Source organism: Cynocephalus volans, chromosome 1 (genome assembly GCF_027409185.1).
Source record: "Cynocephalus volans isolate mCynVol1 chromosome 1, mCynVol1.pri, whole genome shotgun sequence".
NCBI lineage: Eukaryota > Metazoa > Chordata > Mammalia > Dermoptera > Cynocephalidae > Cynocephalus > Cynocephalus volans.
In genome coordinates, this window is record NC_084460.1 from 28,893,774 (window position 1) to 28,908,810 (window position 15,037).

The window sequence follows — 15,037 nt, forward strand, 5'->3', positions numbered from 1 at the left end:
ATGGAAGTCTTGGCTTTCCTGGCTTGCCAAGGGGACCTGCTCTGCACCACCCCTTGCCAAGGGGACCTGCTCTGCACCACCCCTACCCCTTCCCCTGGACTGGCTGCTTGTCTGGGGGCCCGATGTCTAAGTCTCAGCTTCCCCCACGGGCTTTGTTTCATTTGTTCATTCATTTGTCCAACTCTTGTTCCTTTGCTCAACAAACATTTACTGAAACTGAAATGAGCCAGCTCTGCCCCTGGTGTTAGAAATTCAAAGACAAATCCAGCCTGGGCCTTGTCCTCAGAGGACAGAAAATGACAAAGAAATGGCACTTGTTACCCAGAGAGATAGCAGCTCTGATGGAGGTAGCACAGGCACAGGCTGCACGGGGGCTGGGCTCGGTGGGGGGGCGGATCCCAGCCTAGGGTCCCCGGGAAAGCTTCCTGGAGAAGGCGTGCTGGAGTCTGGACAAATGAGGAAGAGTTAGCAAGAGGGAGCCAGGGGGAGGAGAGGAAAGAGAGTTGGGGCTGTAACATCATGACAAAGAGGCCTGGCATGAGACATTCAAAAAGTGCAAGATGTTCCTTATAGCTGGGTCCCAGGCTGTCCTCAGGTAGGGACAAGTGGCTCTGGGAAACCTAACCCCCTCCCCTGGCCAAGAAGGGCTTCCCAGAACCTCATGTCTAGGAATTTATCAGAAAAAAAAAAAAAACCCAAATAATCAGCAATTTGGACACAGAGTTATATATGTATGGAAGATGTTTATTGTGGTGTTATTTATTACAGTAAACAAGTGGCAACAACCTCAGTTGAGCAATGGCCACATATCCAAGGGACCACTGCTGCAGGAGTCACCCAAAGGGCTCTGAAGTCAGGTTTTCAGAAACTATTTAAAAGCACCAGAAAATGCAACTGATGTAATTTTAAGTAAAAAACAGCAAGATGCAAACTATTTTATTATTCTAAGTTAGGAGATACATATGTGCGTGTACACATGGAAAGCTATCAGGAAGAAATGTGTTGAACACTTCACAGTGGTTATCTCTGGGGATGGACTAACCTAGGGGTTGGATTTCCTTTTTAAAAAATAATTCCCTGTGTTCTCTGATCTTGCAACCATGAGAAAAATAAAAGAGTCTCACTTTTTGATTTTCAGAGATGGATTCTAGGGGCAAGCTCCGTGAGGCCACGACTTCCCTTTCCAGCCTTCTCCTGAGGCAGACCTTCTGCTCACCAAAAACCCTCCTTTGAGCCACGCAGCACGACCCCTTGCCCCTACATCCCGCATAGCTCGAGCCCGTATGCTTTCGCTGCTGCTGTTCCTGTCTGAACGCCCTTCCCTTTCTCTCTCCATCTGGCAAAATTCCCCCAGCCTCCCAGGCCCACCTCAGGGGCCTTCCAAGGACCTCATGCACACCAAGCACCCCTGCCATGAACGCCAGGTTTGCACGCTCAGCTGTATCATGGGACTGTGAACTGCTGGAGAGAGCGACACTGCCTGACCTCCTTCCTCCCCAGAGGCTTCAGACGGGACCCAGAATTTATTTTTATGTATTCCCTCCAACATTTTATTTTGAAAATGTCCAAACTTACAGAAAATAGTACAACGAACACCCTTCACTTAGATTCCCCACAATTTGCTCGTTCCCTCCCTTGCTCTGTCTTGCTGAACTGGTGCAGACAGCTCCACACTTGGCCAGGGCCGGGGAATTGGAAGCGGCTCGATGCCTGCTGGAATGAATAAAAGAAGGAACAAGGACACGGTGCTGCTCCCCTTGCTGTCCCAGGCCCCAGGTGAACCTTGCACAGCAAAGCACTGGTCTTTCAAAAGTACACACCCACCCAGCCGAGCGGCTCACCTGCTTGGAGCCCAACTTCCAGCAGCTGGGGCACCCCTTTGCGGATGCCCCGTCATCTCTTCTTGGCGCACCTCTCACTGAGCCCTGGAAGACAGCCTTGTCCCCCCACCAACCTGCATCCCCCCGTGGGCCTTGGAACCTCCCCACCCTTTCCCGTCACATCTTTCACAAACGTCACATCCTCAGAGAAGTGGAGGCCTCCATCGCCTTTTCCTCCACCCCTCAGCACCAAGGGCAGCCTCTGTTAGGGTGACCCACTTGTCCTGGTCTGCCCAGGACTGTCCTAGTGTTAGGACTGAAAGTACCACGTCCTGGAATCCCTCAGCTCCAGCATTGACTCTTCCAGGGTCGGGGGGGGGACATGTTCACACACCCACTAGTGGGGGACAGCGGCTTGTAAGGCACCCAGGGCAGGGGCCAGCCACTGTCTCCACCTTCCCACCCCCTGCCAAGGCCAGGCCACAGAGAGGGCCCAAGGACATGTTTACTGATGCTGGCTGGCTGCCTGGAGGAATGAATGAATGAACGAACAAACAGTAACTTCCCCTTCTTTGAATCTTTGCTCCAATGCCACCTTCTTCCATGAGGCCTTCCTTCCCTGACAGTCCTGTCTCAAATGACAAGCACCCTCCCCAGTATCCCCATCCCTCTCCCTGGTTTACCTGTTTCCCTAGCATTTCTCACCGACTGACGCTCTCTATATGTCATTTATGCATTTTCTTTAGGGTCTGCCTCTTCCCGTAGAGTGTCAGCTCTGCAAGGCTGGGGGGTTCTGTCTGTTTTGTTCATTGTGATATCTCCAGTGCCTAGAATAGCAGGTGTTCAGCAAGTATTTGTTGAGTAAATGAATGAATGAATAAACCTTGCATTTTCCTACAAAAGGTGGAGCCTCATGGCAAAAATCTCACACATTTGGCCTTTTGTTTAATTTATTCATCAGACATCAGCACCCGCTGTGTTTCTCTCTCTCTCTCTCTCTCTCTCTCTCTCTCTCTCTCTGTGTGTGTGTGTGTGTGTGTGTGTGTGTGTGTGTGTGTGTGTGTGTGTGTACACAGAGTGCCTGGTCCGATGGTGGGAGGGGCAGAGGCGAGGACGAAGACTCAAAGAGCCATCAGCCTAGTTATATGTGAGGTCAAGAGCCTGGCGTTTGAGGGTGGGGTCTCTGGGGCAGGACCCTGTGCTCTTTGCAACAACAGTCCTGAAAGGCCAGGATCATAGCAACCGTGGCCAACGTTAAACACTCGCTATGTCCCAAGCACTGTTCTGAGCATTTTACGTGTATTTTCTCAGTTAATTCTCAAATCTCTGATGTGCAGTTATCATTCCCATTTTGCAGATGAGGAGACTGAGTAACTTGCTCAGAGGACCACAGTAAGTGGGGAGTCAGAATCAGACTCTGGAGGCATTGCTAATCCCAGTGCTGGAAACTCAGTTTACAGAGGAGGAGAGAGGCTCAAAGAACTGGAGTCATTTGCCCAAGGACACGGAGCTGGTCAGAAGCAGGGCTGGGATTCACACCAGGGTCTGCAGGTCTTCAAAGGAGGCTGAGGTCACACTAGGTGGCCATCCTGGAGGAGGTTTTGAGGGTGACCAAAGGGAGGAGTACAGGAGGCAGGGGAAGAGGACAGAGACCCAGGGCCAGGCAGGAGCTGTACTCAAGGGGTACTGGACAGCTGCCTAAGACTGGGGGACAGGAGGGACCAGACCTGGCTGGGGAGACAAGGACAGACTGTTCAGCAGAGGTGTTCCCTCTTCTTCTCTCCAGATAAATGGATTCAGAAGCCATAGACCACTAGTCTGCCACCCTTCCCACAGGGTGGCCGCCATCCACAGGGCTTGGAGAAGGGCATGTAGAAAGCTGGGGTGCACAGCAGCCCCCATCCTGGGCCACTCCTGGGCTTCCTGTATCCATCAGCCTGACTCACCTGGTGATACCAAGAGCTTATTCTGGGTCTGGAGCCATGCTGTGCGACTCAAGATGCTCTGACTTATTAATTCTTATACCCACCTGTTACAGACAAGGAAATGGGACTCACACAGGAAGGTAGCTGTCCAAGCCACCAGCAGTGGGGGGATTCCAACCCCAACTGTCTGTGCCCCTAATCCCTAGCCAGCACGGGGGGCCCCGCTCACCTTGGCTCCCACTCTGCACGGTCCATGACAACAGACACTGGACTTTGGAACTCTCGCTAAAGCCCCACAGCCCAGCAGAGGGCTCAGCGCACAGAAAGCACTCATGGAAGAACTCCTTGTTGTTATTTGAAATATAGGAGCAGTGACTTCCCCCTTTGGACGTGTCTCCCTCCTCTTAGGTCTGGGGAATAATGACACAATCCCTCATTCAGACAGTATGAAAGCCTTTCAAAGCTGCCCCTTCCTTGGAGGGCTGAGAAGTGGAATGGGCTTTTCACAGGTAAACCTGCAAATGAACCCCAGCACCACCTGCAACTCACTGCACCTCCTCGAGCCTTGGTGTCCTCATCTGTAATGTGGGGTTGACAACAGTCACTGTGAGGATTAAAGGAGACAAGAGCCAGCACCAGGCACACAGCAGGCGTGCACAGGGAGGATCTTTCCATGTGGCAGCACGACAACATCCAGGGCTCTCCCAGTCTGTCCCTGACCACCCCACCCCCAACCTTTTATTATTATTATTATTTTTGCAGTTATCCAGTATGGAGAACCGAACCCTTGACCTTCATGTTACAAGGCTGTGCTCTAACCAACTGAGTTAACCTGCTGGCAAATTATGATACATTTGGGTGCTGGCCAGTTAGATCACTTGGTTAGAGTGTAGTGCTGGTAACACCAAGGTTAAAGGTTTGGTTGCTGCACTGGCCAACCACCAAAAAAAATTTTTTTTAATGAAAAAGTAAATTATGATGTATTAGAAGCATACAGAACAGGACAGAAATGAGCTGCCCCGGTCAGAGTGCTCCACATGGGCACAAATGTGGTCCTGACAGGGCCTCTGAACCCAGAGTGCTGTCCGAGGGCCGTGTCTGCACCGTGTGCTGTGGCCTGCAGCCTCCTTCCTCCGTCCTCACGACCTCCTGCAGATGCATCCTCGGTGACCCCACCTTATGAATGGACAGACTGAGGCTCCAAGAGTGGTGCTTCCCCGAGGTCCCGCAGCCAGGCAGTGGTGGAAGTAGGATTTGTTTTTATCTAGACATGTACTTACTGACATGGAAGGATGTTTACAACATATTATTAAATGAAAAAGCAGCATATAGGCCAATAGTATATAACTTGGGAGAGTATCATTAAAATGTTAACAGGAGTTGTCCCCAGGTGATAGGATTATGGGCCTTCCAATGTTTTTTCCCCTTTTTTCTTCTCCTTATCTTTATTTTCTAACAGCTTTATCGAGATATAATTCATATATCACACAATTCACCCTTTTAAAGCAGACAATTCAGTGGCTTTTAGCATACTCACAGTATAGTGCAATCATCACCACAATCAATTTTAGAACATTTTCATCATCCCCAAAAGAAACCTCCAACCTCCCATTAGTAGTCACTCCCTGTTTTCCCAAACCCACCTCCCCAGCCCTGGGCAACCACTTTCTGTCTCTGTAGATTGGCTTATTCAGGACATTTCATATAAATGGAGTCATACAATATTTGGTACTTGTGACTAGCTTCTTTCACTTAGAATCGTGTTTTCAAGGTTCATTCATATCCTAGCATGTATCAATATTTTATTTCTTTCTATGGCTAATAATCTTCTATATTATATCTATCAATTCATCTGTTGAAAGACATTGAGGTGGTTTTCACTTCTGGGCTATTAGAAATAATGCTGCTGTTAACTTTGTGTAAGGTTTTTGTGGACATATGTTTTTAATTCTCTTGGGTATGTATCTAGGAGTGCAATTGCTGGTCATACGGTAACACTATGTTTAACCTTTGCAGGAGCTGCCAGACTGTTTTCCAAAGCGGCTGCATCATTTTGCATTCCCACCAGTGGTGTTTGAGGGTGGCGATTCGTCTATACCCTTGCCAAAACTTACTGTCTTTCTCATTTTAGCCATCCTTGTGAGTGTGAGGTGGGATCTCCCTGTGGTTTTGACCTGCATTTTCCTGATGGCTAATGATGCTAAGCATCTTATGTTTGCTTATTGGCCATTTATTCATCTTCTTTGGAGAAATATCTGTTAAGATTCTACACCCATTTTTTAAACTGGGTTATCCATGCCTTTATTAGTGAGCTGCTGGAAGTAGGCTATGAAGTCAGGTCTGGCCCCTGCTCTAATGTCAACCAATAGATCCCGCGCACACGCACGCAGGTGTAACCATTGAAGGCCCTGGAGTCTCGCCCCTGCTCCGGGCAGGTGAGGGCCGTCACAGAGGCTGGTAAAGCAAGGTCTGTGGGGGCCTGGCCCAGAACAAGTGCCCAGTGAGAGTCTACAAATGGACAGATAGATGAGCAACCCTGTCTCTAGGGACCAGTGAGCCAAAGGGGAAGAAAAAACACAGAGACCAAAAAGTCCACACCCCAGAAGGAGGAAACAGCTGAGGCCCTGCTCCAGGAGGTGGAGATAAAGCTCTAAGTGTGTAAGAGGCTACCCTGCAACCCTGCAAATGTTCCTTGTGTCCTCGGTGGCAGTGACCTATCTGGCCTATTTTTACACTACTGACTGTCGGCCTCTCTGAGGCTATGAAGCGGAGGCCTGGGAGATTAGCAGGGAGCCCGAGAGCTTATCTCTCTGGAGAGGGGACTGTTGTGGCCTGTAGGGGAGGTCGCTGGTCAGAGGAGAGCAGGGGTCCAGTGGGGCATGGCCCTGCAGGTGTGCCCTACCCCGGCCCACTGTTTCTTGCCAAAGGAGCTGCATCTTCAACACCCAGCTCTGGATTCCCACTTCCTGGGTTCGACCATCTCTTTGCTGTGTGACTGTGGACAAGTTACTCCTCCTCTCTGAACCTCGGTTCCCTCAGAGACTCACCTGTAGAATGGAGTCAACCAGGGTGGGGATGAAATGAGACCTTAACGCGGCCTCTTGGCGGGGCCAGGCTACTGGTGGGGAGGCTGTGGACAGCAGGCAGTCAGGGCTCTCCCACTGGGTGTCCCCGGGCCCAGGACTCAGACCCTGAGGAGTCAAGAGACCAACCACTGCAGGAAGGTGCCCCTCAGACAGGAGCTGTGAGTGTCAGGCTTCAGAGTGGCGGCACCTTCAAGAGCCTGAGTGACAGACAGCCGGGAGTGGACACAGTGCAGCCCCGTGCCCAGGTAGCCTGGGGTCAGTGACAGCTCCACCCTCACTAGCTGTGAACCTTGGCCAAGGACTTGGCCTGTCTGTGCCTCAGCTTACCCGTTGGAAAGTGGAGATGACAGCAGTGCTTACTTTGTATGGTGGTTGTGAAGATTAAATGGGTTAATATGGGTAAAATATCAATTAAAGTCTCAGCTTTAAAATAAAGGCTAGGGGGCTGGCTGGTTAGCTCAGTTAGAGCGTGGTGCTGACAACACCGAGGTCCAGGGTTTGATCCCTGTACTGGCCAGCAACCAAAAAGAAAAGAAAAAAGAAAAGAAAGGCTAGGTGTTGCCAGTCAACTCAGTTGGTTAGAGAATGGTGTTACAACATCAAGGTCAAGGGTTTGGATCCCCATACTGGCCAGCACCAAAGTAATAATAATAATAATAATAATAATAATAATAATAATAATGATAATAATAAAAAAGTAAGTGAATAAATAAAATAAAATAAAGGATAGAGTATCTCCTGAATCTTTTAACTTCTTTGGACTCCAGATTCTCCCATATTCCCCCAGATTCCTCCTGCTGTGATATGTGGAGCAGGAGAAATGTTAGACTATTCTGAAATTTCCCAAAGTGGGTTCCAAAGACCTGTAAACTCACCAGATGCTCCAGGACATTAAAAAAGGACACCATCGTCAAATAGGCCTGAGTGCTGGTACAGATTGAGCCATCTGCTGGAACTTCACACACGCACATGGAAAGTTCTGGGAAACCCTGCAGTGAAGAAACCTGCTGGATGTTTACATTGGCGTTTCCCAAATTTATTTGACAATGAACGTCCTCTTCTGCCCAATATCAGTTTAACATCCTTCTGGCAAAACACTGATGGTCAAGGTTGTTTCTAGCTTGAAGCTTCTGCAACTCACAGAAAAGACAGGAAGGTTTGCTAAAAATCATCATCCCCACCTCTGAGAAGCACCTTCCAGGGTTGAAAACATGCCCACACTCACCACTTTGAAAGCATCATGCACCTATGGAGTGCTCTCAGGGATCAGAGAGGGTCAGAGTGGGAAGGCCACCTCAGGGACACCCACCACCCACGGCTGCCCAGCTGGGACTGGCCCAGCTCCATTGCCACCCCCAACCCCCTCCCCATAGCCACCTTCGGCTCCCACAGACCAGATGGAACACCCTGAATGTTGTCAGGACAGAAGGCAGCCTCTGAGTGGAGCCTCCTAGAAAAAGGAGTTGCCAAAAAGAAGCCCTGCATGTTGAGCCAGCCCAGCCTTGGGTGAGGGAGGATCAGGAGTCTCCGGGCCCTGCAGAGCAGGCTCTATGACCACCAGCCCTATTAATTGGGAAAGTGCCATTTTCAAATAACCTTTCACATTTCCCTGTAAATGTCTCCGCAACAGATTACATCTGCCAGGTGGCCTCTTGAACACAAGTGCCAAAATTCTTCTCTAGGCCCTGTAGGGTGTGGAAAATAATATGAATCAGCTAGGCAATGGAGGAGAGTGACATTTATTGAGCACCTACTATATGTCATGCATCGTGTCAGAATGATAGAATGATCGCTACCTGTATGATGAGATCTCGATTAATTCTGATAATAACTGCATTTTACAGATGGGGAAACCGAGGCTCATGGTGGGATGCAGCAGGGCTGGGATTCAAGCCCCGAGGTTGGTCTTGCCTCCCCAGCCCCAGAGCTCTCCATTACATTGCGCTGCAGCCTGGCTGAGATCGCCAACAAATGCTCCAAGGTCCCGTGCCAGACCTGGCTCCCGAGGCCCCTTCTCATTACTAATCCAGGTTCTCAGGGCACAGGAAGTGAGGAGGGAATCAGATGGGAGACTAATGTGGACTGGCCCCTAACAGTCTGGACCACATTGCAGATAAAGACACTGGCATTTGGGTTTCTTGATCAATGTCCTGGAGAATGTGACTGTTTCAGCCCTCAATAATCTGATCACCCTTTGGGGAGTGGGTAAATAAATCAGTTTTCTGAGCATGCAAAGCCAAAGGCCAGCCTGCCAGCCTGAGGTGGCCCTGCCAGTATGAAGACCTCCCCAGGGACCCAGCCTGCGCTGGCACCTGGGCTGGGCTCCTTACCCCTTTGTCCAAACCCCTGGTCATTCCTGGCTGCTCCTGGATGCAGCCTCCTTCCCAGCGTCCTGCCCACCAGCGTCCTGCCCACCAGCCTGCTGACCTTTCACGGTCCTGGCTGTCAGCCTGGGGCTGGGCCCATCACACAAACCTCTGGAAAACCCTTTTCCTTCCTGTTGACCCTGCCCCTCACCATGGGATATTCTCCCAAACTGAGAGGCCAATGCCCTGCCTTCCTTGAATTCCTGGGTGACTGTGGGCAGGGGACAGGGCTCCACCCACTCCTCCCCTGTGGAGGCCCCTCCCTTGCTCTGCTGAAACTGCTGCTTCTCATCACCAGAAGCAGCCACCTGGGGGGGGGGGAGGGAGAGCAACGTCCCAGCACCAGCCACTCCAAGGCCCTCCCACCATGTCTTGCTCATCCTCACCGTCCGAGAAGTGGGCTCTCTTCTCCAACCCTGGGTGGGGAGTGAGATCACTGAGAAGAGATGACTTGTCCAAGGTCATGCAGCTGGGCAGTGGTGAGCATCACTCCCAGGTCTGGCTGACTCTGGAATTGGGGTACTTTCTCCCAGGACAGTGGGGTGGTTAGGGGTGTGGGCTCTGGAGTCCTGGGTCCACAGCTTCCTTGCTGGGTCACCTGGGGCTGGTTACTCAACCTCTCTGTTCTTCAGTTTCCTCATCTATACAATGCTGTCAGAGAGTCCCCGAGTTCAAATTCTGTGTTAGCTGTGTGGCTTTGGGTGAGTGACTTACCTTCTCTGTGCCTTCATTTATTTTGATCTAAAGTAGAGCGGTGGTTATACATAGGGCAGGGGCTGGTATGAGGCTTAGGAGAGACTACTGTGTGTCCAGAGCTTCCTGGCAGGTGTGCCTGGCAGGCCTGTGGGCCCACTGATTTTTGCTGCTGTGGTTAAGGAGGTACAAGAAACAGGTCCCAGAGGTCATCTCTGGGGAGGAAAATTGCGGTGGGGGGGGCAGTGACCTGTTCCTATATGTTGTTTTGTACCTTCAGAATTTTGTTTTCCACACGTGTATTATTACTATTACCAAAGGGGATTACATAACTATTGTACAGAGCTGCACCCCGCCTGACACTTGTTTCAAGCTGGCCAGAGGCCCGTCACCTGCATGGCCCACCTCCCATAGCCACACCCATGCCTTGTCTAAGCCCTGCCTTTTTGCTTGCTCCATGTCTCCCAGCAACACCCCAGTGCAGCCTCCAGGGCCATGAGAGTTTCTCCTTCCAAGCACAGGTCTATCACTCACCGTGTGACCAGGGTAAGTCTCCGTCCCCCACTGCCCCACCTGTAAGTAGAGAGGTTGGTACATCCCCCTGGGGTAGCTGTGAGGATTCAAAAGAAGAACTAATGCCTGGAAAGTGCTGCATACAGCCCTCAGTCCAGAACCGCCTCCTTCCTGTCCTTTGAAAGGGCAAAATAACACGTGGGTGAGGGACTGCTCAGTGTTAGACGGCAGTCTGCGTAAAGGAGCATTGGTGTTTTCCAGCTCCATCCCCAGCTCCCTGCCCCCAAGCCTGGTGGTTAGGATCCCAGCCCCAGGACATACAGCAGGGGGCATCAGAGGGGTCCGCTCCATCATCTGCTTCCCCATGCCTGGATGCCACCTACGCATCCTAAAAGCCCCTCCCACCCTTCCAGTGCACCTCACACACCCCAAGCCCATTCTTGCCTCCTGGCCCTTGCACCTGCCACTCCCTCTCCCTACCCGGCCTGTCCTGACCTTGGCTCCTTCCCTGTCATCCAGTTTCTGCTCAAGCGTTGCCTCCTCCAAGAGGCCCTCCCAGACCACCCCGTCTAGAATGACGCCATCCCTGATTCCATCTCTTGCTCCTGTTTATTTTCTTCATGGTACCTCCTATGGCTCGAAATGTCTTTTTTTTTTTTACAATAAACTTATTTTAGGGAATAATTTTAGATGTACAGAAAAGTTGCAAAGATAGCACAGAGAGCTCTTGTTGACCCTTAACCCCGTTTTTCCTAATTTTGATCTATTATCTGATCATGACATGCTCGTCAAAACCAAGAAATTAAGATTGGTCTGTTACCATTAAGTAAACCACAGGCTTTACTCAGATGAAAGTGTATGTTTCCTTTATTTACTCATTTTCAGCTGCCTCCCCTGCTGGAAGGGAAACTGCAAAGCAGGGGGCTGTCTCTCTTCTCATGACTCCCTCATACCTGGCAGTAAATACTCATTGGATAAAAGGAGGGAAAATAATGGCAAAAATAGCCAATGATTACTGAGGACTCCTTGTAAGTCATTTAATCCTCACAACGACCATGAGGTAGCTGCTAATGGTGGGGAAACTGAGGCATGATGCAGTTCAGTGGCTGGCCCGAGACCACACAGAGGGTCATGACAGAGTGGTTGGGCTTTAGCACACCCCCATGACATGCTGGCTGCCCTTCAGGAGAACAGAGCAAATGCCAATCCTTCCACATTCTAAGTCCCCATCGTGGCAGGTGGGTCACGCCCTTCTGTGACCAGAACACTGAGGCTCCAGAGCCGGAGTGATTTGCCTAAAGCCAGAGGGTGCATGGGGAGTGCAGGGCTGGGATAGAGCCTGAGACTCCTGCCTCGGCTCCTGCTCCAAGGTGGCAGCGGCTGCCCTGGCCCTGTCTGGAAGGGCATGGGAGAGCCACTACCAGGGTCACCAGCTTCGCCCTTCTTCAGGGAAACAGAAGGCAGCCGGTTCAGCTGCAGATGGTGGGCTCGCTCCTGAGCCCCTGACTCCCAGAGCCCTGCAGACAGAGTGGGCCTGAGAACCACCCCCACCTCCCTTAGCCCATAGCCAGGGCTGGGCCTCCAGGATCTGGCCGCTGCAGGCGGGGGTTGGAGAATGGGCCCCTCTCCTGAGGTGCAGCCTTCTCAGCGGAGCTTGCTGGGCTCTGGGACAGGGAGGAAGATGGACACATCGTGTCCCTTTCTTGATGGGGGTTGGGAGCACCATGGGAGGTTACCACAGTCTTTTCCCAGCACCTAGGGAGCAGGCCGGAGAGCTGTCCCAGCACCTCCCAAAGGGAAAAGCCATCCTCCAGCAGTCGGACAGGACCCGGGCCTGCCGCCCCCATGCAGCCCAGGTTCCACCCAGCGCCGGCCTGGCGCAGACTCAAGGCCTTAATAGTGTTTGCTGGATGCCTTCAATACAAGCACTGGTGCCCAGAATCTCCTTGAGGTTTCAGCCAGGCGTGCCCACACTCACCCCCCATTCTGGGGAGCAGAATAAGTATGGGGGGGTGACAGGGACACCATGAGGTGGTGGCAGCCTGGGTGAGGGAGGCAGGCAGCTTGACAGAGAGCCGGGGGGTAGGGGCGCTGTGTGCGCGGCTAATTAAACAGTGACTGTGATGAATCGGGGAGAGGCTGCTGCTCGCTAATTAAAGGTGGGGGCGCCTTGCCTGGCAAGGATAGAGGCAGGAGGGGCTCTGGAACCATGTCGAGGGACCAGGCCAGTGAGGACAGAGCTTGGCCAAAGCCCCCAACGTGCCTGTTCTGGGCATCCTCCGGCGCTCCCAGCAGGGCCCCTGCGGCCCCCTCCCCACTTCCCTATCTCTCCTACCCACCTGCCAGCCTCTGACTTTCCCCCACCCCTCCCCACCAACCCAAATCGCTTTCCTGATAAGGGTGCAGGCGTTGGGGAGGTGGAGCCTGTGGGTGCCCAGCGCCTGGGGGGTGGGTGACATGCTGAGTCTGTGAGGCCGTCCTTTCCACGCCCATGCCCTAGATCCCAAGGCTGGGCCAATGTGTCCAACCAAGACAGTGGTTGGCTGTTGAGAACCAGGCCCCAAAGATGACTTTTAGAATCTTACATTCTGTGACTCACAAGGGGCTTTAGGCATCACCCAATTTCCCTGACAATTCCCGATGTCAGCCTGGGTCCTGCTTTGCTCCAGACGCCCTGGTGTGTGTGTGAGAGAGAGGTGGAGAGACAGTGCTCCTTTCTGGCCTCAGTAGTCCAGTCTTGAAAGGGGAAGATTGGGATAAATGATCTCTGACCCTCAATGATTCTTACAGAGTGGACAAAAAGACCCCAAAGCTGCCAGTCCCTGTCCCAGGTCAGTTCAAGGCCCAGAAGCTGAGAGCACAGCCTCTAGAGGCCAGACGCCTGGATTCAAGTCCTAGCCCCATCATTTGCCAACTGCATGAGCTTGGGCAAGGGAGCTAATTGCCCCATGCCTCAGTTTCCCCATATGCAAAGCTGAAGATGGTAATGTGCCCACCTTTAGGGGTTACTGAGGGGATCAAAAGACATAACCCAGGTGAGGTGCTTAGCACAGTGTCCAGTCTGACTTTAGTAGGAGGCTATCATTATCTGGAAGCTCAGGGACTCGGGTAGGTATGGCATGGTGCCCAGCCTCTCTTCCTTTCCTCCAAGCACACAGCAGCTGCAGCCTGACGCTCAGAGGAGGACAATCAGAGAGGGTAAGCAACTTGCCCAAAGCCACACAGCTATGGAAGGGGCAAAGGCAGCCCTGGATCCCTTGAGCAGGAGGAGAGGATGGGATTTGGAATCATGTTGTCATTTGTCAAGCTCCTGCTAGATGCAGAATCCTGAACCAGCCAGCTTTGAGGGGACCGAGATGACTTTGAGACTCACTCTGCCTTCCAGGTGACCCCAGTCTGGAAAGAGAGTGAAAAAATGCACAAATGCACAAATTGTGAGAATGCAAAGTGAATGGGGTGAGCATCTGACTGGGGAGCTCCATCATCCCTCTATGCAAGGGGCTGAGGCGAGGCTCTCAGAATGGGGGAAGATGCTGCTTTGTCATAGAGCTCAACTTCCAAAGTAAAGGTTCTGATTTTATTTGAAGGGTAAAATCTGAATTGGGGGGTCATGGGGGTCACTGACAGAGTCTCCTCTGGTGCTTTGGAAGTTCTGGGTGGTCCCTGACATCTGTGATGCTTTCTTCTGTGGTTCTGGGGTCTGTCATTTGTGGTATCCAGGAGTCCCAAATACTGTGGTTTCAGAGATTACATTGTCCAAGACCCCCAGCGCGAATCAATCTACGCCAGCAAGGGCTGTGATGTCCCCCTTCTAGGCAGCCTGGCACCCACTGGGATGGGGCTTCCTGCTGCTGGGCAATTCTGTGGGGAAAGAATGCAGTGCCAGTGAGAAGCCCAGAGATGGTCATGGCTGTCGGCCCTGACGCTGGGAAGCCTGCGCCTTAGGCAGCCAACCCAAAGCAGGCAGGGGTGAGAGCTAGGTCGCTGGCATTGGGGTGATGCCTCCATCCTTCCCGACTCCCTCAGAGATCAGGACTCAGCTAGAGGAATGGGGCAGAGAACGTGGACAGGCTGAGCCTCAAGGAAGCCTATGCAAGCAAAGCTAGCAGCTGCTGGAAAATACGCCCTGTCTCTCAGCCTCCCCAGGGCCCCTTGCACCCAAACTGGGCCAAATGCTGGTCTGGGGTGCCCTCTGGTGGCTACTCTGAGCAGTGGCAGAAACTGAAGTAGCTGCAGGTTTAAGGGTGGGTGGGGCAGGGTATTTACTGATGGTCAGAGTTGAAGACTTGAGAGTGGACCACTCCTCCTGCTTCATTGATGGGAAAACTGAGGCCCAGAGGCGGCAAGTGACTTGCCACCATCATAAAGCAAGTCAGAGGCTGAGCCAAGAATAGAACGCAGGCCTCCTGCACCAGTGGATTTTTGTTTTTTTGGTGGGTTTTGAGGCATCCCACACCAGGGGAGGGAAGCCCAAGTGTCCCCCAGTGAATGTGGACAGGTAGACTGTAGTCAGCTGAGCAGCTCAGTGACAAGGCACACAGCACATCCCCCCGCCTCACCCCCCTGGGCCAGGGGAGGATTCCTCCCGTCTAAAACCTGGAGTAACCACATTGGCAAGGGAGGGTGGCAATGAG

General features: G+C 52.1%; 1 protein-coding gene across 1 annotated transcript; it reads right to left on the reverse strand.

Moving 5' to 3' along the window:
* Positions 1 to 12,506: 12,506 nt before the first annotated feature.
* On the reverse strand, positions 12,507 to 12,896 carry LOC134372490 (uncharacterized protein C20orf203). Its single transcript, XM_063089997.1, is given in 3 exon segments — positions 12,507 to 12,655; positions 12,658 to 12,790; positions 12,792 to 12,896. Coding segments are annotated over 3 exon segments (387 nt in total).
* Positions 12,897 to 15,037: the final 2,141 nt, after the last annotated feature.